The sequence below is a fragment of the Stegostoma tigrinum genome, chromosome 35 (assembly GCF_030684315.1).
Source record: "Stegostoma tigrinum isolate sSteTig4 chromosome 35, sSteTig4.hap1, whole genome shotgun sequence".
NCBI classification, from domain to species: Eukaryota; Metazoa; Chordata; class Chondrichthyes; order Orectolobiformes; family Stegostomatidae; genus Stegostoma; species Stegostoma tigrinum.
The window spans coordinates 13,371,427-13,392,575 of NC_081388.1; the positions used below are offsets into that span (position 1 = coordinate 13,371,427).

At 43.0% G+C, this 21,149-nt stretch overlaps 1 protein-coding gene across 4 annotated transcripts in view; it reads right to left on the bottom strand.

Moving 5' to 3' along the window:
* Positions 1-6,032: 6,032 nt before the first annotated feature.
* xab2 (XPA binding protein 2) overlaps positions 6,033-21,149 on the bottom strand; it is a 46,005-nt gene continuing 30,888 nt past the window's right edge. For all 4 annotated transcript variants that reach the window (XM_048521981.2, XM_048521984.1, XM_048521982.2 and 1 more), the window contains 7 exons: positions 19,529-19,691; positions 15,581-15,771; positions 13,390-13,512; positions 12,748-12,919; positions 10,559-10,685; positions 7,970-8,070; positions 6,033-6,438 (listed from right to left, as the gene is read on the bottom strand). In XM_048521981.2, coding sequence (XP_048377938.1) covers positions 6,377-6,438; positions 7,970-8,070; positions 10,559-10,685; positions 12,748-12,919; positions 13,390-13,512; positions 15,581-15,771; positions 19,529-19,691 — 939 coding nt within the window. In that variant the 3' untranslated portion in view covers positions 6,033-6,376. The remainder of the gene's footprint in view (positions 6,439-7,969; positions 8,071-10,558; positions 10,686-12,747; positions 12,920-13,389; positions 13,513-15,580; positions 15,772-19,528; positions 19,692-21,149) is intronic.

Genomic DNA, 21,149 nt, shown 5'->3' on the forward strand with positions numbered 1-21,149 from the left:
CCCTTAACTACCCTTGAACTGAGTGTCTTCGCTGCACCCTCTTATACTTTGTTTACTGTTTATTTAATGCAATGACAAGTGGATAACGGCTCCACATTCTGATGCCATCTTGGACTATGGAATAAATTACTGAACAAATTGTATGAATGGTAAAATACTGATGAGATTAATATTAAATTGATTATTACCAAAGCTGAAGCAGCTTTCAAAGTTCACCCTTCCCTCTGTGTCTCCAGTCAGTCACAGCAGATGTCGTCGCTGAGGTCCTGGCAATGGTGCTCCTGTCCTTTATCACCACTGCTGCCAACGCTTCTACATCTGCTGCCTCCGAGCTGGAGACGGTCGCACGGCGGGGGTCCCACGCCACCACCGACATCAGGCAGGGTCTGGCTCCAGGTCTTGGCCTGTCTTCTGATGTTTCCACTGTCTGAGAAGGGTGGTTATGGAGTTACACAGGGCCCGGGCCTCCTGCAGGAAGAGGCCCCACAGCAACAACGCCAAAACAAAAAAAAATGTTGCTGAGCTGGAAAGACAGCGATGATGCCATGGAACACTGCATGAGCCAGGAGTGGCCAAGCCCCTTGTGCAGGAACCAAATGTTGTCATCTTTAAAAATGGCAGAGGTGCAAAAATGGATTGTTTACAATGACTGACTCTGACAGAGTGTAATCCATAAACTGTCCCTTTATCACAAGTGGGGGGGAAAGGGAGATGCTACTTTCTGCGCCATGGACACAAAACAAATGGCTGTTAATGACTTAACTAGAGATAATAGGAACTGCAAATGCTGGAGAATCTGATATAACGCGGCGTAGAGCTGGATGAACACAACAGGCCAAGCAGCATCAGAGGAGCAGGAAAGTTTTTTGACTTTTCAGATCGAGACCCTTCTTCAGAAAATGGGGGAGGGGACGGAGAAAGGGATTCTGAAATAAATAGGGAGAGAGGGGGAGGTGGAAAGAAGATGGATAAAGGAGAGGGTAGGGGGAGAGGAGACAGACAAGTCAAAGAGGCGGGGTTAGAGCCAGTGAAAGTGAATGTAGGTGGGGAGTTAGTCCAGTGGGTAGGGGATGGGGGTGGGGCTTGAGGTGGGAGGAAGCGTTAGGGAGGTGGGCTTTTAGGATGTGGCCGGGGGAGCAGAGATTTTGAAGCTTGTGATGTCCATATTGATACCTTGGAGCTGCAGGGTTCCCAAGCGAAATATGAGATGTTGTTCCTGCAGCTTTCGGGTGGCATCATTGTGGCGATGCAGGAGGCCCAGGATCGACATGTCGTCCAAAGAGCGCGGTGGGGTGGTGAGAGAGTTGAAATGGTTCGTGACTAGGAGGTGTAGTTGTTTGGTATGAAGAATTACTGAATGCTTTAAACAAGCCATTTTGAGAACTTCCACTCTAACTGGCAGTGTTGCGAAGCTTCAGAAATCTAACTGCGACTAATTTCATTTGAAAATCTTGTTTGAACCTCTGCACATAGTTTATACAGATTGAAGTGAGAGCAGTGAATGGACATTTATCAAAATCAATGTATCCAAAACTCTGCAAAAGGCTGCAGCGTGGATGAGCTTCAGCTTCAAAGGATCACTTGAACTAAAAAGGTGTGCTGTTTTACCATTTCCTATACATTATTTTTAAAGAGGTGTTTTGGGGCAGTTATACTTGGAAATCACAGAGGTTTACCAGGAAACAATCTGCATGAAAGTAAACTTATTGGGAACAGTAGAAATCTTGAAATTCAGTCGGACCTGTCACAGTCATACAGCACAGAAACAGACCCTTCGGTCCAACTCGAGCATGTCGACCAGATATCCTAAATTAATCCAGTCCCATTTACTAGCATTTGACCCGTATCCCTCCAAACCCTTCCTATTCATGTACCTATCCAGATGCCTGGATGTGAGTTTGCTCGCTGAGCTGGAGGGATAGTTTTCAGACGTTTCGTCACCATTCTAGGTAACATCATCAGTGAGCCTCCGATGAAGCGCTGGTGTTATGTCCCGCTTTCTATTTATCTGTTTAGGTTTCCTTGGGTTGGTGATGTCATTTCCTGCGTTTGAAAACGTCTGAAAACTAACCTTCCAGCTCAGCGCGCAAACTCACATCCAGAAACTCAACCTGAGCTACAAATCTTCTCAAAACTCGCTATCGAGATGCCTTTTAAATGCTGTAATTGTACCGGCCTCCACCACTTCCTCTGGCAGCTCATTCCATAGATGCAATACCCACTGTGTGGAAAAAGCTATCCCCTTTTAAATCTTACCCCTTCCACCTTCAATCTGTGCCCTCTAGATTTGGACTCCCTACCCTGGGGGAAAATTCATCTTATCTGTGCCCCTCATGATTTAATAGGTCACGATAAGGTCACCCCTCAGCCTCCAATGCTCCAGGAAGAATAGCCCCAGCCCATTCAGCCTGTCCCTATGGCTCAAACCCAAATACTTCACCATTTCCAATGTCTTACATTTTATATTCAATTCAGGATGGGTATTGCCAGCCGAGGGAACAATGCTCACGTCCCATGAATGAAAGAATACAAGAAATAAAAGGGACTAATTGATCTAATAGTCTAATAGGGGATAACCAAACAAAGGGAACTCGAATTTAAGCTTGGAGTCAGCAGTTGCACAGTGATATTAGAAAGTAGGAGCAAAACACTGCAGTTGCTGGAAGCTGTACTGAAAACAAAAAATGCTGGAGATCAAAGCCGGTCAGACAGCACCCATGGAGAGAGAACAAGTTAATGTTGAGTCTAGATGAGTCGTTATCAGAGCTGGACACTTGTTCCAACAATCTCTTGCTATCAAGAGGCTGTAAATCGGAAACTTCTGAATTGAGTAATAAATATTTTACTAGCAGCTTATTGATATGGAATGGACAGATGAATGGAGTTTAAAAAATTAGATAAATACTGGTAAAAATGAACAGTGGAATACATTCACTGGACTGAATGCCCTCGGCCTTTTCCATCAGAATTGTGCCAGCTTGTTGGAGATCTTCAGTATTGGCATAAATTTCTAATGAATTCTTTGATAATTTGTACGTTTATGAATTACAACAAGACATAGAGATGATAATTTGCCAGAGAATTAAGAGTCAAGTGATGTTCCAAAGTTTAAAAGCACTGAATTTACTGGAGAAAATAGGTTAAAATTCTAGTGTGGACAGTCTGGTGATAGCAAAGGCAAAAATGAGGATTTTAGCAACTACAGTTGCAAAAGTACAAAACACAGGGATAATTTCCCCATCCATTGTTTTAAATAATAAATAGCCATTTATGTGGATTGCATAGCAGTTTAGACTCAAAAATAAATGAGTTAATAGTAGATGGTGAAAAGATGAAATAATTCAGAGAGACAGGGACAGAGTGATTTTGAACTAAGTGGTTAGAAACACAATAGTTAACTCATTATGGCCATGAGAAACAGAGTTCAGGTTTTGGGTCCGGTGACCCTTCCTTGGACCATCACTGGACCCAAAACGTTAACTCTGTTTTCTCCTTCACAGATGCTGCCAGACCTGCTGAGCGCTTCCAGAAACTTCTGTTTTTGTTGCTGATTTACAGCATCTGCAGTTCTTCTGGTTTTCATATATTTAAAACATACTTCCTGAAGGGAGCTGATAGGATGCTGGGTGGAAATTTTCTTTATTTGGAAAGAATAGAACAAGGGAGAGTTTGAGAATATGTTGTCTTGCTTTTAAGATTGCGATGAGGAGAAATGTTTGCTCTGAGGGCTGTTGTTCTGTGCTATTCTCTTCACTCCTTTTCAGGGAAGGGTGGGTCATTGAATTTATTCAAAGCCAAGTTATAGACTTGACAGACGAGGGCTTTGGGCTGGGGTTTAGCCAAACATAATGGTGGAGTCCCGATTGCAACGACTTGAGTCGTGATATCAAATGGTGGAACAGGCTCAAAACTCCTGCTCCCCAGGCTCCAAACACACTTAGTACAGACAAATACAAGATGATAGTGAGTATTGTTCATTGTGCAAAATCTGCCAGATACACAATGGATTTTAGTGCCCTAGATATTCAAATGGTACAGTGATAAAGGGAACAGACTCTGAAGTTGAGTGATTGACCTGTCAAGATGTTGGACACGAGAAACTGATGGCTGGTGTAATCTATGTCAGCCGTCCAAAGGTTAGACTTGAGAACAGTCTGACAGCATCGCTCTATGTTTATGCTTGAACGATGCCATCTCCGGAACTTGCACAAAAAAAGCCTTGTATTTTTTGCATATGTTTCACAAACCTAGATTATCCTAAAGTGATTTACATCCCCTGGAGGCCATTTTGAAGTGTGGTCATTATATTGTTGGAAACACAGCAGCCAACCTATGTATAACAAAGCTGCAAAAACATGATAATGGTCAGATCACGTGCTAATGACATTTAGCAACAGATAAGTAGTGACCAGGATCCTGAGAGAAACTCCACCATTATGTGAACTGTGCCATGATTTCATGCCATCCTTTACAATCTAATGGACCTTGGCACACTCTTAAGACTGCTCCAGGACTCAGTATCACACTGGAGAGTGTCAGCCTCAATTATGTGTTCAAGCCAAGAGTGGGATTCACAGCCAACTTCTGACTTAGTGAGGAGTACACTACCTGAAGCTTCAGTGGAGTCACTTCAGCACCCCGCAGATGTTGGGCTGGTCATGTTCAATTAATGTGCAGATTTATAATACTAGCACTATGATGACAGCAGGAATTCAAACTGATTTTACAAGCAAAAATTAATGACAGAAAACATTAATTGGGACAGCACAGGGGCTCTGGTTAGAACTGCTGCCTGATAGCACCAGGAACCAGGAACGATTCCACCCTTGATTGGCTGTCTCTGTGGGTTTACACATTCTCTCAGTGTCTGCGTGGGTTTCCTCCCACAGTCCAGAGTTATACTGGTTAGGTGAATTGGCCATGCTCAATTTCCCAGCGTGTTCAGGAATGTGTAGATTAGGTGGGTATAGGGCGATGAGTCTAAGTGGGATTGCTGACAGTGGGTGTGGACATGTTGGGTCTGTTTACACAATGTAGGGATTCTATGGTGAATACACAATGGACAATGAAATGCATGTGTCCCTACCCATCTTTGGGCCAGGAAGTCCCACCTGCTCCAGAGGTGAATCGTAACATCTCTGAACAGGTTGACGATAAAATGTGCTCAATGTAGAAGTGCAACAGCGTACAGGGATCCCCAGCATGTCGGCCCTCATCAGACAGCAGCAACTCTGTTGGCTGAGTTTGTGAGCCAAATGGCGAGCAGCTGCATCCCCCGACATGCTCCTCAGTGAGTTTGCTGTCGGCATGAGACCAACAGATTACCCCTGTCCGTGACAGAGGGATGTCTGCAAGCTAACAGGAAACAGAATTGATGCACAGTCACACCTCACTGCTGACAGTGGGAATGCCAACAGACCAGCAGCAGAACATACAGAAGAAATCACAAGATGGCTGGAGAAAGACTAAGGCCCCTCAGCTCAAGAGGTCATCTGCCGCCGAAGGGACTGGCACTCATTGATCAGCTTCCACAACAGACGATGTTCAATCCAGATGTGAGATTCACCCTGGATGTCACCTGAAACAGATCATATTGTCACTATTGCTTGTGGGAACTTGCTCTCTCCAAATGGGCTGCTGCAGTGATCTCAGTGCTAAAGCACTCCACTGGCTGTAAAGCATGTGACATCCAGAAGTTGTGAAAGGCACTATATAATCTCAAGTCTTTAACAGCGAGAGATTTGGGCCATTGGGTTAAATGATCCTATCACATCTACTGTTCGGTGTTTGAAAGGTATTAGGAGTTCTGGGTGTGTGTCATTGTGACAGATCCGATGCTTTCTGCAGTTACAGTACTTACTTATCTCTTGGTTATGGGCAGCCTTTGGAGGCATTAGGAAGATGAACCCATGTGGAGACCGTGTCAGTGTTCAAAAGAGAATGAAAAACGTAAGGCCCACTTAGAGAAAAAGGGACAAGAAAGTATAAAGTTACCAAAGGTCTCTCCCAAAGTATCTTGTCCACACATCAGATATTTGTTGAGTTCACCTTTATTAAGGTAATAAGAACAAATCCAAGTCTTTTTAAAACAAAAAAGAGACTGGCTCCTGCCATACATTTTTATAAACATTGTGTGGCCCTTTCAGCCCAACAGTTTCTCAAAAAAGACGACAGTGGTCCTGATTGGGAGCACACAGCTACAAGGGAGAGAAATCTTGATACAAAACAGACGTAGCAGCAATAAATTTTTTGTTTGTTTTTTGCTTGTTTAAATGTGCCTGAAACAGCCATGAAGGCTATCTGTGTCTGAACAGCAGCTTCGGTTACTGAAGGTAACGGGTGATAGGAAGTCATTAACTCTGTTTGCAGTTACTGTTTAGTCATCCTTCAGGCCCCCAAACACTGCTGTTGGCACTGTCTTCTGCTCAAGTGGCACCTCTGAAAATAAAGGAGCAAAATAGTAGTTAGGTCACTTATTAAAAGGACAGTTAAAATGACATCATTTTATATTAGTTTCAGGCAAATTCCCACAACATAAGATTCTAACATAAATGGCAGATCCAGGGAAACTTGGATTATTTTGTCAATTTTCAGCCTTACACATTGTAGTAAATATAGTTTCACAGACGTTAAATTCTGAGGTGGTTCAATAACCAGGATATCAACTCTAATCTAAAACAAACCTTAACGCGCAGACTTACTTGAAAGGAAACAATGAACAGATCTACATGTTAATTTAGACCAAAGTCACTTCATTACTCAAGTCCACATACTGATACAGCAGGACTGCAGAGCAAACACCTCAAGGGCATCTTCAAACCCTCCCTCAGAAAAATGCAATTTCCCCACTGAGAATCCCTCGTCCAAGACTGCTCAAACTGAAGAAGCAGCATTCACGAAGATACCAGTCACGTGGAGGGCCTTCTACATGTCCAGATCGATGCCAGGTGTAAATAGTGGAAGAGGGGTGTGTGAAAATCTGAGCTTCCTGCCCACCTGACCCTTCAAACACCACTCGACGCTGGGTGTGCTGATCGAACACTGGCCTATTCAGTCACCTCAGCACCACAAGACCGTAGTGGTCAAAGGTCATCCTCAATCCTGGGGGGATGGCTTTTATCCACTGTGGTGCTGTGACCCTGAGCATCGGACTATTCAATCCGTATAAGCTCAGTCCCAACACATACCATTGACAGGTAGTGAGACAGCAAAGATTCCCAGCTGTCATGTGATGCAAAGTATCCGTGAATCTCTATCATCAGCATTCACTGCTCCAGGCTACAACAGTGCACGCTGTCACAGCACGTGTAGCTTCCAAAGGTAAGTTGTGACACTTCCCCAGCAACATTCTAGCAACTTAGCAAACTAGTTATTTTCACTTCCATATGACAGTCTGTACTGGGATCATTACTGAACAATTCAGCACAGAACACGTAACATTGCCAGTTGGAATCACTGGATACCCTGACACACTGATGCCAACTAATGTGGTCACATGGCTATCATAATGAGATCAGTTAAAACAACAGAGATTGGGAATTAAAGCGGAAACTTCCTACTCAGAATAACATTCTTAAAACTTTATTTAATTTTGTTTTGTTTGGAGGTCATGCATGGAGCGCTCCTATTTAATTATACCCTTTACTGCATTTGGTAAGGTACAGCTCATTTAAAGCCCATCACTACTACTCGAGCAAGAGAAAAATCAAGACTTTGCTACAGCAATGCAATTCCATATAGCGCAAATGAAACAGTTCAAAATGACCTGCAGGTTGGAATCCGGCACTGATCATCAACTTGTTATGGAAAGGAAGTGAAAGGAAACAGATAGATTTCAAGGTAGCTTTGCAAAGAGGAAAAGGACTTTGAACATTTGACAGAGGTTTTAACAAAGACGCTTTGAATGTATAAGTGCAGTTTTAGTCAGGCTGCTTTCTCATGGGATTACACAGTCTGAATCCTTACATACCGTCAGGTTCTTCATCACCTTCCTCATCATCGTCAATGTCAATCTCATCGGGATTGGCTTGTTTCGTAAGCTCAGCAAGCTCACTGCGAGACGCATCACTCCTGTAATGGAGAGCAGCAATATCAGATGGGAGGAAAACTCAAAACTCAGTAAAACTAAAGAACCAAAATAGGCTTCTGTAGCTGAAAAAAAACAAAGTTTCAATCTGGTAAATTCATTCAAGAATGAAATTTGATGCCGTGGGCTCTGTTGATTTGTATTTGTGGCCAACTCTATTTGGCTACTGTTTGCAGTCACAGACGGCAGCTCACAAGGGAAATTAATGGAAAATGTCCTTTTTTAAAAAATGTATTTCCTTTCACTATACTAAACCTGTCCATTACCATTCATTGGTGGAAATAAGGGCTAGCAACATAGCAGCAGAAATGGGCAATTTAGCCCCTAGAGCTTCCTCTACTACTTCAGGTCTTGGCTGATTTTCTATCTCACTGCTATATTCCTGTGCTATCCCCAAATCCCTTAACATCATTAGTAACTGGACAGCTATTAATCTCCAACTCCCAATGACTGAGAATTTCAAAAGACTCAGGACTGAATGAAGAAATTCAGCCCATCTCAATCCTAAATGACTTGCTTTTTATTCTGAAACTCTCTCATGATTCTCGATCACTTACCCACGCAACCATCCTTCTCTACTCTTGTACATTTCTGCAAGATATCCTCTCATTTGTCTGAACTCTACACAGGCTGCACCTCCTCAATCTCTCCTCATATGACAGGAATCAATCTTGTGAACCTCCAGGTATAACCTTCCTTAAGCAAGGGGACCAGAGCGGCCCACAATACCCCAGGCGTAGTCTCACCAAAGTTCCATACAACTAAAGCCAGACATCCGTGTTCGCATACTCAAATCATCTTGCAACAATGCATAACTACCATCTGCCTTTCTAATTGCCACATGCTAACTTTCAACGACTTCTGAACAAGCACACCCTGCTCCTTTCAGACATCAACACTTTCCCATCTCTCACCATGTGAGAAATACTCTGGATATATTGTCCTCTGAATAAAGTGGATAATCTCAAACTAAGCCATTTTACACTCCATCTGTGTTGTTCTTGACTATTCACTCCGCCTCTCCAAATTCCTGAAAATTCTCTTCACACGACACACGTTGTAAACTAGTTTTGTCATTTGCTAATTTGGAGAATTCACCATGGGTCGCCACATCCAAACCATTGTGTAGACTGTGAACAGCTGGGGTCCAATCATTGATCCCTGTACAGTCCATTAGCTTGGGAATAACCCATTTATTCCTACTTCCTGCTTTCCTTCTGGTAAACAATCCTCAATTCACGCCAATATATCACCACAAGCCTTGTGTTCTAATTCTGTCCACTGACCTTCTCAGTGAGCCCCTAATGGAAAATATTCTAAAAATCCCAATACACCACATCCCCTGCTTTGATACATGTATCTTACAGTGCAAGCAAGTGTTCCACATCCCAAAATTGTCAGCTTTATTCAATTACTTAACACGTTGTCCAAATGCAGAATAATATCTAATGTTGGACACCTGTGTATATCAATTCACATATTAATACTCAGGGCCCTGCTCTCTGTACACATGAAGATATATCTCTCACTCTCACTCATACTCATACACACAGACACACACACACACACACACACACACACCACACAGTCAGTTTCAACTCAACAGTATAAGCAGCAGCCACTCTCTGGTTAATTTCTCAGGGCAATGACTTGAGCAATCAGACTTCATCTATTTGGTTTAATATTTAAACAAAGCTTGGCAGTTAACTGTCAGTCATCATTAATTGGTGCACTGTCCATGGCAACACCACTATCACAGTCTCTTTGCCAACCAATCAGTACTGTTCTCTCATACAGAATAAATACTGTTTTCCCTTTACTTTGGTATTTCTTACGAACCGTCCTGAAAAGTGGAAGGCAAATGTCTTTTGAGCAGTGCTCAAATTGGTTAAACATTAGCCACTGCATGTCCATTGCCATTCCTTTTAATGTATTATCCCAATCTATCAAAACTGACCTGCCCTCTTAGTCTCTTTTGTTTAGATTTATGATTTCTTCTAGAACACACTGCATCAGTTTCAAACTTAATGGAGGATTTGATCAAACTATAGTGATTTTCCCTGGGAGGTTTTTTCACAAGTAAACTACTTACTACTGTAACTTCATGCATCTAGTATTCCATCTGCTAGTTGTTTAGACCGAATCACTTCCCTGACTCCACAAATTCCCAAGCCCTCACTCTGTGTTCAACTGTACTCAGTGTTGAGCTGTTGGCTTTGTGCTACTGACTGAGATGAACTCAATGCTTAGAAGGACTTAGAGGAACTTGGGAAGAATGGAAAGAGGTTGGCACAATAGTTATGCATTGGGTCAAATACCAGGACCCTCACTAAGGTTACTGACGTGTGTAAAGTTGCACCCATGTAAGCTTATGTCATCTGAAATAAATTTTCAGATGCTCAGACTGAAAGATACCAAGATCAACACAGAAGTGACAGGATTCATTTCCTTTCTGCCAGAGACACAGCATACCTGACAAACAGAATTTTGTCTTTGGGTTTGGGTTTTTCCCTCTCAGCCTCTTCCGCCAACTGTTGCGCTTTCTGCTCCAGCAGTTTCATGTCATCCATTCCACTTTGTCCAGGTGCAAGATCAGAGACTGCAGCATAAATGTGAGGAGAATCTGAGTAGTGAGAACTGCATTCTCACCTGTTACATGATTTAGGGTTTGAACAGTGCTTCTCACAGATGATTCCTACCTGGATACATTTCAGTCAGTTATCAGGCTAAGTAAATGATTTAGGTTGTAAGTTTCCCCTTTAAAAAGTAAACTCAGCCTATTCTTCCGGTAAGTGTCTTTTTACCCCCTCCGAAACTCAGTTCTACTACTAGTAATAAAACTAATAAGCATGAAAAGCTTCTTTAGGCCAGCAGTTTGGGGCACATTTTATGCAATTTCAGTTTACTAAGCATACTAAAATGTATCATTTTATTCAGAGGCTACTCCTAATGAGTCACAGCTTTCAAAATAAAACACCGGGCTCAGACAACCTTCGGCAAAACTCTGGCCAGACATGCTACACCGATTCCTCTCTGGCGAACATCTTCTGTTTACTCGTTCAATGGGATGTGGGCATCACTGACAAGCCAGCATTTGATACCAATCTCCCAAGTGCCCACGAACTGATAGCTTGCTATGTCATTTCAGAGATATTGCCGTTGGTCGGCAGTCACATAGAGGCCAGACCATATAAGAATGGTAGACTTTCTTCCCTCAAGGACATTAATGAGCCTGATGGCTATCATCGTGGTCATCTTTATGGAGATTAGCACTAATTTCCATATTTTTAACAATTTGAATTTAAATTCGATCAGCTGCCACAGTGGGATTTAAGCCCATGTTACTGAGGCATTAGTCTAGGCCTTCGAATGACATATCCAGTGATAATGCTACTGTGACACCTTCTCACACAGGGTCTGCATGAAAAGAGTCAAACATGACAACATAGTGTTCAGTGAACAATTCAGGGAAAAGGCCAAGGTTTGCAGTATATGAGATATCTCAAATTTGAAAGGAGAGATGAAGGGGAAAACTCAGGAAGCAGTTGTTAGAATTATGTCAAGTTTACTATAACCCTGTAGACCAAAGTGGGGAGGGAAGACTGAGTGAAGTAAAAGGATGATTTTGCCATTGTAATTTTCTGATAAAGAATGAGCTGCAGTGATAAGACAGTGTGCCTTCTGCACATTACGGTACAGCTCATTAGCTTTTTTTTTGGAGCAGTATAATAGGATACAGTAGCAAAGTGCTTATGGTGCTGGTCTAATCTAAAGGCTGCAAAGTCCAGCAACATGAAATCAACCCCCACCATGGGAGCAGTGGAATGCAGATTCAATTAATGAAATGAACTTCAAACTAAAAATCTAGTATTGATAATAGTCACAGTCAAATTACTGTATTGTCATAAAACCCATCTTCAAGAAGTGGTCTTTACCCTATCTGATCCATATGAGAGTCCAAACCCAAAGTGAGTGACTCCTAACTGGCCTTTGTTACACATTAAGAAGTTGTATCTGGGGGAGAATTTGAAGAAAATTGGACCTTTTCATCTCTGAGAGGTGGTGTCTGGGAATTGCAACTGATTGCAATCTGCCTGCGATGATAAATCTGGAAAATGACAAGTAGAAGGTGAGAAGCTGCAGCTACAAAGCTAAAGGCAAAATCAGGACTGACACCAGGAAGTTGCCTGTGCACAGAAGTGAGCCAACACACGGAACAGACTGTCGAACAATGCAGCTGTAGAGGGAAAACACCAGCACTGCTACAAAATATTCACCAGAGGGCCCAGATCATCTGTGACTATCCTGTGAAGGCTGACAAACGCCGCTTTTCTTTTTGTGAAGACTTTCTTAGCATTTGCAAGTCGAGGCTAGATCTGCATTGTATGCCCGACTCGAAGTGCCCTGAAGGCGGCAGTGGGTGAGCTAAATTCTTGAACCTCTGCAACCCATGTGGTGTAGGTACGCCCAGAGTGCCGTCAAGGAGCGAGCTCCTGTGTTTTGACTCGGTGACTGAAGGAACAGCAATGTCTTTCCAAGACAGGACAGCGTGGGGCTCGGGGAGAACTTGCAGGCTCGGATGATGTTTTCGAAGTTAAGCAGTGTTAAGTTTCTGCAGTGTATCAGCTGCCACTGAGTCAACTATTCAGCCAACTGCTTACCTGTGCCTGTGGCATTCGTGGAGGCTTTCAGCATCTGCGACGACATAAAATTGACCTGGGTGTTGTATGTGGCCTGCACACTCCGTTTAATCCGCAACATTTCACGAATAGTGTCCTCGTTACCATGCCGCATCTCAAATTCCTTCCAGGTCTGCCAGAACGACGGCGTTATCTGAAAATGATAAGAGTTAAATAAGAAACCTATGAAAAATCAGAGTTACAGGGTCAGGGGGTGGGTCTGGGTGGGATGCTATTCAGAAGGTCAGTGCAGACTCAATGGGCCAAATGGCCTGCTTCCACACTGTACGGATTCTATCATTTTGATTTCCATCCCAGGGATGGCACAGGAAGGGTGTTCATAATGTGGCTTAAATAGGTTGATCATCAGCCTGCATATCCTTCCAATGCAGCCATGGCACGTCGTGAGAGTGGGAGAGTCTCCCGGTCAGTCCCGTGCAATTTGGGCTGGTACCCCTCAAGCTACAGATTAGAGACAAATCTACCCGTTGAAACAAGGGTAGGCAAATATTTTGCTCATCTCTTGAATCACTGGACACAGGAGGTCCTCCAAGTCAAAGTATAAGCAGGAATTCTCACTGCACCTTAGGAGCATAAAAGCAAAATGCCAGTCGAGGAACCTACCCTTGGATCACAGAGTTGAGAGCAGTAACAGTAGATGGATCGGGCCCGATCAATTTCACCCAGTTTGCATTCCATATCAGAGAACCGCAGGCACATATCACGAGCATGTTCATCTGGCAACATCTGTAAGAAAAAAGAAATTGCTTTATAAGCATACCTACAATACCAAAATCATCCTTTTCATTTAGACTGCAGTGGAAAACCCCCTTACAAATGCTCAGGTAATTGCAAACTCCGAATACTCTCCTAGGTCACAAAAAGATTGCATAATCTATCACACTATCACTACAACACGCTCATCCCAGAGCTTTAACAATCTCTGTGTTGGATGTTTAAAAGATACAGCATTTTTTGCTGCTGGAAGGGTCCACACAATAATTAGTATTAAGCAGAGCTGTCAATCAAATTCCACAGTGATGGAGTAGGGCAGTAGGTCCCTCCTGGAGAAAGAGGTACACTGATGTAAAGGGCCCTAGGTCACTTTGCCCTTCTGACAAGAGGCCAGAATTAAATTTCAATCCTTTGGCACATCGCCAAATAAAAACAAAAAGCACAGGTCAAATCTGAATAAGAAATAGGATGCAATGGGTAACCACTTGGCCCCTCAAGCCTGCACCACCATTCATTAAAATCCTGGCCAGGCCGACTGTACCGTTACCTCCAAAGCCACTCCAAAACCCTCGGCTACTGTTGTCAAACATTTAACTCAGACTTGGCTATACTCATTGACCCAGCCTCCACCACTTGCCAGGGATAAGAATTTCAGCAGTTAGTGATCCTGAGGGGAGAAATTCCTCTTAATCCTCTTTTGGAAAGGTAGATTTATTGTAAATTTGAAACCCATTAGCTTTTGATTCTCACACGTTTGTGCGTGTGGTGCGGTGTTAGGGGGAGAATGAGACGTCCTGTCAGCATCTAGTATTGCCAAACAAAGAAACCTTGCAGTGAGGGTTCATAGTTCCATGAAAGTGCAGTTGCAGGTAGACAGGGTGGTGAAAAAGTTGGTACGCCTGCCTTTATTGGTCAGTGCACTGAGGATGGGAGTTGGAATGTTACGGTGCAGCTGCACAGGACGTTGGTTAGGCCACTTCTGGAACATTGCATTCAATTCTGGTCTCCCCTGATATTGGAAGGATGTTGTGAAATTTGAAAGGGGTCAGAAAATATTTACAGAGATATTGCCAAGGTTGGAGGGTGTGAGCCAAAGGGAGAGGCTGAATAGACTGGGGGAATTTTCGCTGGCGCATCGGAGGCTAGGGGGTGGCCTTATAGATGTTTGTAAAATCGTGAGGGGCGTGGATGGGACAAATAGCCAAGACTTTTCCCCAGTGTGGGGGTAGTCCAAAACAAGAGGGGCACAGGTTTAAGGTGAGAGGGGAAAAATTTTAAAGGGACCTAAGAGGCAACTTTTTTTTTTTACACAGACGGTGGTGTGTGTATGGAATGAGCTGCCAGAGGAAGTGGTGGAGGCTGGTACAATTACAACATTTAAAAGGCATCTGGATGGGTACATGAACAGGAAGGATTTGTAGGGACATGGGAAAAATGCTGGTAATGGGCAAGTTGGACTGAAGGGTCTGTTTCTGTGCTGACATCTATAAGACTCTATTTACCCTGCCAAGTCCCTGAGAATCTGACACGTCTCAATAAGATTACCTCTCATCCTTTTAAACGCCAATAAACACCAGTCCAATTTGTTCACACCTTCCTCACAAAACAATCCCTTCACCCCAGGAATTAGCTTAGCTAACCCTCTTTGAACTGCTTTCAATGCAAGTATGCCCCAAACTTATGTGAGGAGATCAGTGCTCCAGGGGCTGCCTGATCAGTACACTGTTCAGTACAGCTGCATCAAGACCTACCCACTTTTCAACTCTACGTCCTTGCAATAAATGCACAATCTAGTTCATGATCCATTCAACATGTTGTCATGGTTACAGTGGAAATCCTATTGGCAATGCACTCTCTCCACAGTACCCAAACACAGCTGAAGTACCATCAATCATCTGCTCTGCTATATTGGAATCATGTCTCTGCTTCAACCTGTTACACTGCTGTTACTCTCTGAAACTCAGCAGAATGAGAAAGGACATACACTGAGCTGGGCAAGACGTTCCTTATAACCCTTGGCTGAACATAAATCTACCTGCAACAGAATGAGGATGAGACGTAAACAGATGCCCACTGGTACCTCAATTGCCCTCTCGTAGATACCCCTTGTGTGGGTGACTCCATAGATTTCGGCTGCTCTTTTGATATAGATGTTGTACATCTCATACTGCTCCAAAGGCTCGACTGCCTTGGTTGCTCTTTCATACACAGCCATGGCATGTCGAGCTAAACCGTACTCCTCCTCCAGCTTGGCATACAGAAGGTAGATAGCTGCAAAGGATAAGATTACAGCTGGGTAATGATGACTAATCAATGAAGGCATTATTTCTCTTTGCCCCTCTCTCATGCTCAAACAGCAGATATAGAAAAATAAACTCTAAGAATCCACAATTAATTACAGCTACATAAATACGGACTGACACATTGCACATAGGGAGGAAGCACATGTTAAAATACAATGCTGCACAGGCCTGTGTTATCACTTCTAGGATTTTGGTGGTTTTGTTAATCTGTTATTATCAATATGACACAATATAACCTGTTGCACAGTTGCATGTTTGCCTGTAGAGGGTTATATTTATCATATAAATATTTAAAGGCTTAAATCCCTTAGCAGAAGTGGTGGCATTGCGGTAATGTTGTTCCTAGCCTAATCCTACAATACCAGGCTAATAATCTGAGGACATGGGTTCGAAGCAACTATTGCAGATGGTTAAATCTGAATTCAATAAAACCTGGAATAAAAAGCTCGTCTAATGATGAGTGTTAAACCAGTGTCAAATGTCGTAAAAGCCCTCTTCGTTCATTGATCTCCTTTTGGGAGGGAAATCTGCCATCTTTACCTGGTATGGCCTACATGTGACTCTAAACCCATGGAAATGTGTTTGACTGTTAATGGATCTCTGAGCAAATAGGGATGGATGAGAAATGTCAACTTACTCAGTGATGCCAATATTCCATGAACAAATAAAAAGAAAATTGGACCAATACAAGAGGGATTTTTTTTAAGACCATTAGACATAGGAGTAGAGAGTGGGTGTAAGGCCATTCGGCACATCGAGTCCACTCTGCCATTCAATCTTGGCAGACAGGCATTTCAACTCCACTTGCCTGCACTCTCCTTGTAGCCCTTAATTCCTTGCGAGATCAAGAATTTATCAATCTCTGCCTTGAAGACTCCATGGCAATGAATTCCACAGGCCCACCACTCTCTGGCTGAAGACATGTCTCCTCATTTCCATTCTAAGTTGACCCCCTCTAATTCTAAGGCTGTGCCCATAGGTCCAAGTCTCCCCACCTAACGGAAACAACTTCCCAGCATCCACCCTATCTACTATTTTTTCTTTCTTTTTTAGATTAGATTACATTCCCTACAGTGTGGGAACAGGCCCTTCGGCCCAACAAGTCCACACCACCCCTTGGTGCATTCCACCCAGACCCATCCCCCTTTAACCCACAAACCCCTGAACACTGAACATTTTAGCATGGTCAATCCACCTAGCCTGCACATCTTTGGACTCTGGGAGGAAACCAGAGTACCCGGAGGAAACCCATGCAGACACGGGGAGAATGTGCAAACTCCGCACAGACGGTTGCCCAAGGCTGGAAATGGAACCCAGGTCCCTGGCGTTGTGAGGTTGCAGTACTAACCACTGAGCCACTGTGCTGCCCTAATAATCCCTTGAGGAGTATGAGGGTGTAGGAATTCACTTAAGAGGGAAATCAGGTGGGCTAAAAGGGGACATGAGAAAGTTCTAGCACTTAACGTTAAGGGTAATCTAAAGGGATTCTACAAATGTATGAAGGGCAAGAGTAAGGGAGAAAATAAGATCAACCAGGCCATCAGTGCGTTTCCCTGTTAAGTGTTACAGGGATGCTGCTGGGGCTGGTTGGATGGTTGAGCTGTAGCGAGAGGCTGAATGCGCTGGGGCTGCTTTTCCTGGAGTACCAGAGACTGAGGGGCAAGCCTATAGAGCTTTATAAAATCATGAGGCGCATGGCTAGAGTGAATAGTCAAGGTCTTTTACCCAGGGTAGGGGCATCCAAAACTAGACGACATTGGTTTAAAGTGAAAGGGGAAAGATTTAAAACGGACCTAAGGGGTAACTCTTTCCACGCAGAGGGTGGTGCATGCATGGAACAAGCTGCCAGATGAAGTGGAGGAGGCTGGTACAATTACAACATTTAAGACACCTGGATGGGTACACGAATAGGAAGGGTTTAAGGGATATGGGCAAAATGCTGGCAAATAAGTCTGGATTAATTTAGGATATCTGGTTGGCAAGGACAAGTTGGACTGAAGGGTCTGTTTCCATGCTGTATGGCTCTACATAATCATATCAAAACTTCTGACTGTTTGATTGACATAAAGCTCTGTGTTACCATGAATGGATGGATATATTTGAACTGCCAAGTCATAAACAGGGATGGAATCCAATCTGGGAAGCAGCGTTTTCTGAGTGGGAGTGAAGTGTTTCAGATTTTAGGAATGTGGCTGAAGATGTAAAGAGACATGACTCAGAGATACTACAAATATGTAGTTAGACATGAGAAACTGAGGGGAGGGGGGAGAAAGGAGATCAAGAGAATAAAAAGAGAAAAAGAGCTGTCGCTATAACCTTGCCTAAATGCAAGCTTTTTCTTATAGAGAAAGCAAGCTGTTTTTATAATATGGAGATCCTATGGCACAGTGGGTAGTGCTTCTGCCCCTGAACCAGAAGTTGCAGGTTCCAGCCCCATCAGGACTTGATGGCTAAGTAAGGTGTACTCATAACATAGCCAAATGCAAATTCTTCCAACACAAGCGGTAATAGGAGAAAGTTTCCTGTTCAGCCATGTGATGGATGAAAATTGGAGCCTCTGTTGGCACGATCCATAGTTCCAGAATGCATCAAGCATCTGAAAGTGCATGTTACCACAGCAGTTAGATCCCGAGGATGGTGGGTCAGAGAAATGGGGTACCAGGTTGCCTGGACAGACAGTGCGTACAGCACAGGTTTCAAACCCTTCAAAGATTCAGGTCCTGCCTCCTCACCCTAGCTACAAGCAAAGGTTGCAGCTACAAGCAGTGGTCCCGGCTACAAGTGGCAGTTACAACGCATTGGGTTAGAACTGCCTTCAGGCAGAGACCTCAAGGTTTACAAATTAGCGGGAAATAGAAAGAAAATTCAGAAAAAGACAACCATAAAAATCAGAGCGAGTCCATCCAGGAGAGAAACGAGGGCAGGTTTTTCAGACAGGGAGCAGCCACAGCGTGGGTGCCAGCTCAATTATTAATATTTAAATCAAAGATCAAAGAGTTTTGCCAGACAAAGCTATAACATAATACAGAGCTGAAGCAGGTGAAAGGAGTCAAGATACAGCATGACCATGTGTAATCACAGAATGGACTATTTATGACCCTACGTATTGAATACAGATAAAATGAAGGCACACAACTGGGACAAAGGATGAGACTGGAGAATGGAGTCATCCTCTCACAATTGAAGCTTTTTTTCGTATAGTACTGGAACATTTCCAAACAGAAGGAACAATGAGGCATTTGATTACCTACCAGAAGTGAAGGGCATGGTTCAAAGGTGCATACTGCAGATCACAAGTACATTTCAAAAGCCTTGCTAGGCTCCAAAATACATTTAAAAATTCTTAAATCACATCTGGGTATGTAGAATCAAACTCTTTGTATGGATTTATAATTGGAATGACAATCTGTAGCTAATTCAAATACTACAACCAATCTATATTTATTTTTAATACAAACAAAACTGCTTACTGCAATGAAAAAACAAAGTGCATTGGCAGTTTTGATTGAAGCCATGAGAATGTGGTCACACCTAAAAAATTTGTTACAAAGCATAACAAAATCTAAAAGAAAAAGCAAAATAACATTTTACTGAAACTGCCTGAAATTCCTAGAGGCTCGCATCAATGACTGCAACACAAGTTGTGTTTCACTCCACAAGACTTCAACTGGGTTCTTGACCGCAAGCTTGAATAAGAGTTACTGCCACAAGTTTTAAGTACTGACTTTTGGCAAATTTCGGTGGACACCCATCAAGAGCTTGTTCAAACAGGTCTCGAGCACGTTCCAGTTTCTTTCCACCGTATCGATCGATGAATTTGGTAAGATAAGTGTTCCAAATGTCGTACACATTGGGCCACTTAAATAGAGCAACCCCCCTCTCATAAGCCTGCAAAAAAAAAGCACGCTGGGTTATGCTGGAGAAAGAGAGCCTTTTACCATTAGTTGATGAACAGCATTCTATTCAGCTACAAAAACTAAGTTCAAAAACACCTCTTACATTACTTCCTTGCTCTTATCCTCTACGCCATGAATGGTGAAAGCAAGTATCCCATCTGCCTTCGTAACTATCCTATTCACGTGCTCTGCTGACTTGAGGGATCTGTGACTAATCATCCCAAGATCCCTGTTTCTCTAAGGCACCCAGTGTCCTACTATTCATTAAATACTCCCTCCACTTGTTTCTTCTTCCAAAGTGCATCACTTCACACTTAACAGGGTTAAATGCTGTCTGACAAACATCATTCAAGCTGAAACAGTGAATGACAGAGCATTGACAGGACTCGGTTCAGTTCAAGCTGGTGTTCTTGCCTTTTGTCTCGTGACTTTTTAAAAAACATTGTGTCAAACTTTTTTTTCATGAAATGTTGGTATCCCTGTTAAGCCCAGCATTTACTGAAATTGCCTTTCCCTAATTGTCCTTCACAAGGTGATGCTAAACCGTCTTCTCAAGCAGCTGAAGTCAACATGGTGAAGCTATACCCATTTTGACCCGCAGCCATGAGGGTCTGCTAATATAGTTCTCAGTCAGGAAGCTGAGGGGAGTTTGGACAGGAACGGGCAGGTGGTGGTGCTCCTACATATCTGTTGCCCTTGTCCTGCTCGCAGGTTTGGAAGATGCTATTGATGCAGCCTTGATGGGCTACTTCCAGTTTATCTTGCACACTGTACACTCTGCTGGTACTAAGACACGCTTTACAATCCAGGATAATTAACTGAACTTAAATTGCATCAGTTGAAATGCTGGGATTTGAACATGTGCCCCAAGAGCATTAGCCAGGATTATTCGTTGAGTGACTTTATGATTACGACATCATCTCACCATGGTTGCTACCTAGTCCTGCATTAAGTTGCAATGCACTGTCAAGTCTGAACATTTTATTAGACTCTTGAGGCCTTGATTCTCCTTGCACAGATTGGAATCAAATTTGTAATGTTCAATAACAGAAACAATTAGCCATGATAGCTTGGGGCAGCATGGGGAAAAACTGCTTTATTTTGTATACCCAGGACCATAAGAGTTGAATTAATTTCAGAAACTGACTGAAAGCCCATGTCATTCAGTTCAAGCTAGGCTCTTAAGAATAATCATTCCTGTTTGAAACAACCCATATATTTTCTAGCTTTCTACCACAAAACATAAAATACAGTCCCAAGCATCACACTTTCGTAAGGAAACAAGAGTTTATAACAATCTGACGAAATGATTGGCTAGCTGTTCATAACACGGCATTGCTAAATTGGGTTGGCTAACCTCGCATTGATATAATGGGCTGAATGGCCTTCTTCTGCAGTGAATGATTCTGGATAGAATAACGTCCCAGTGAGAATTAAAGCATTATGACTC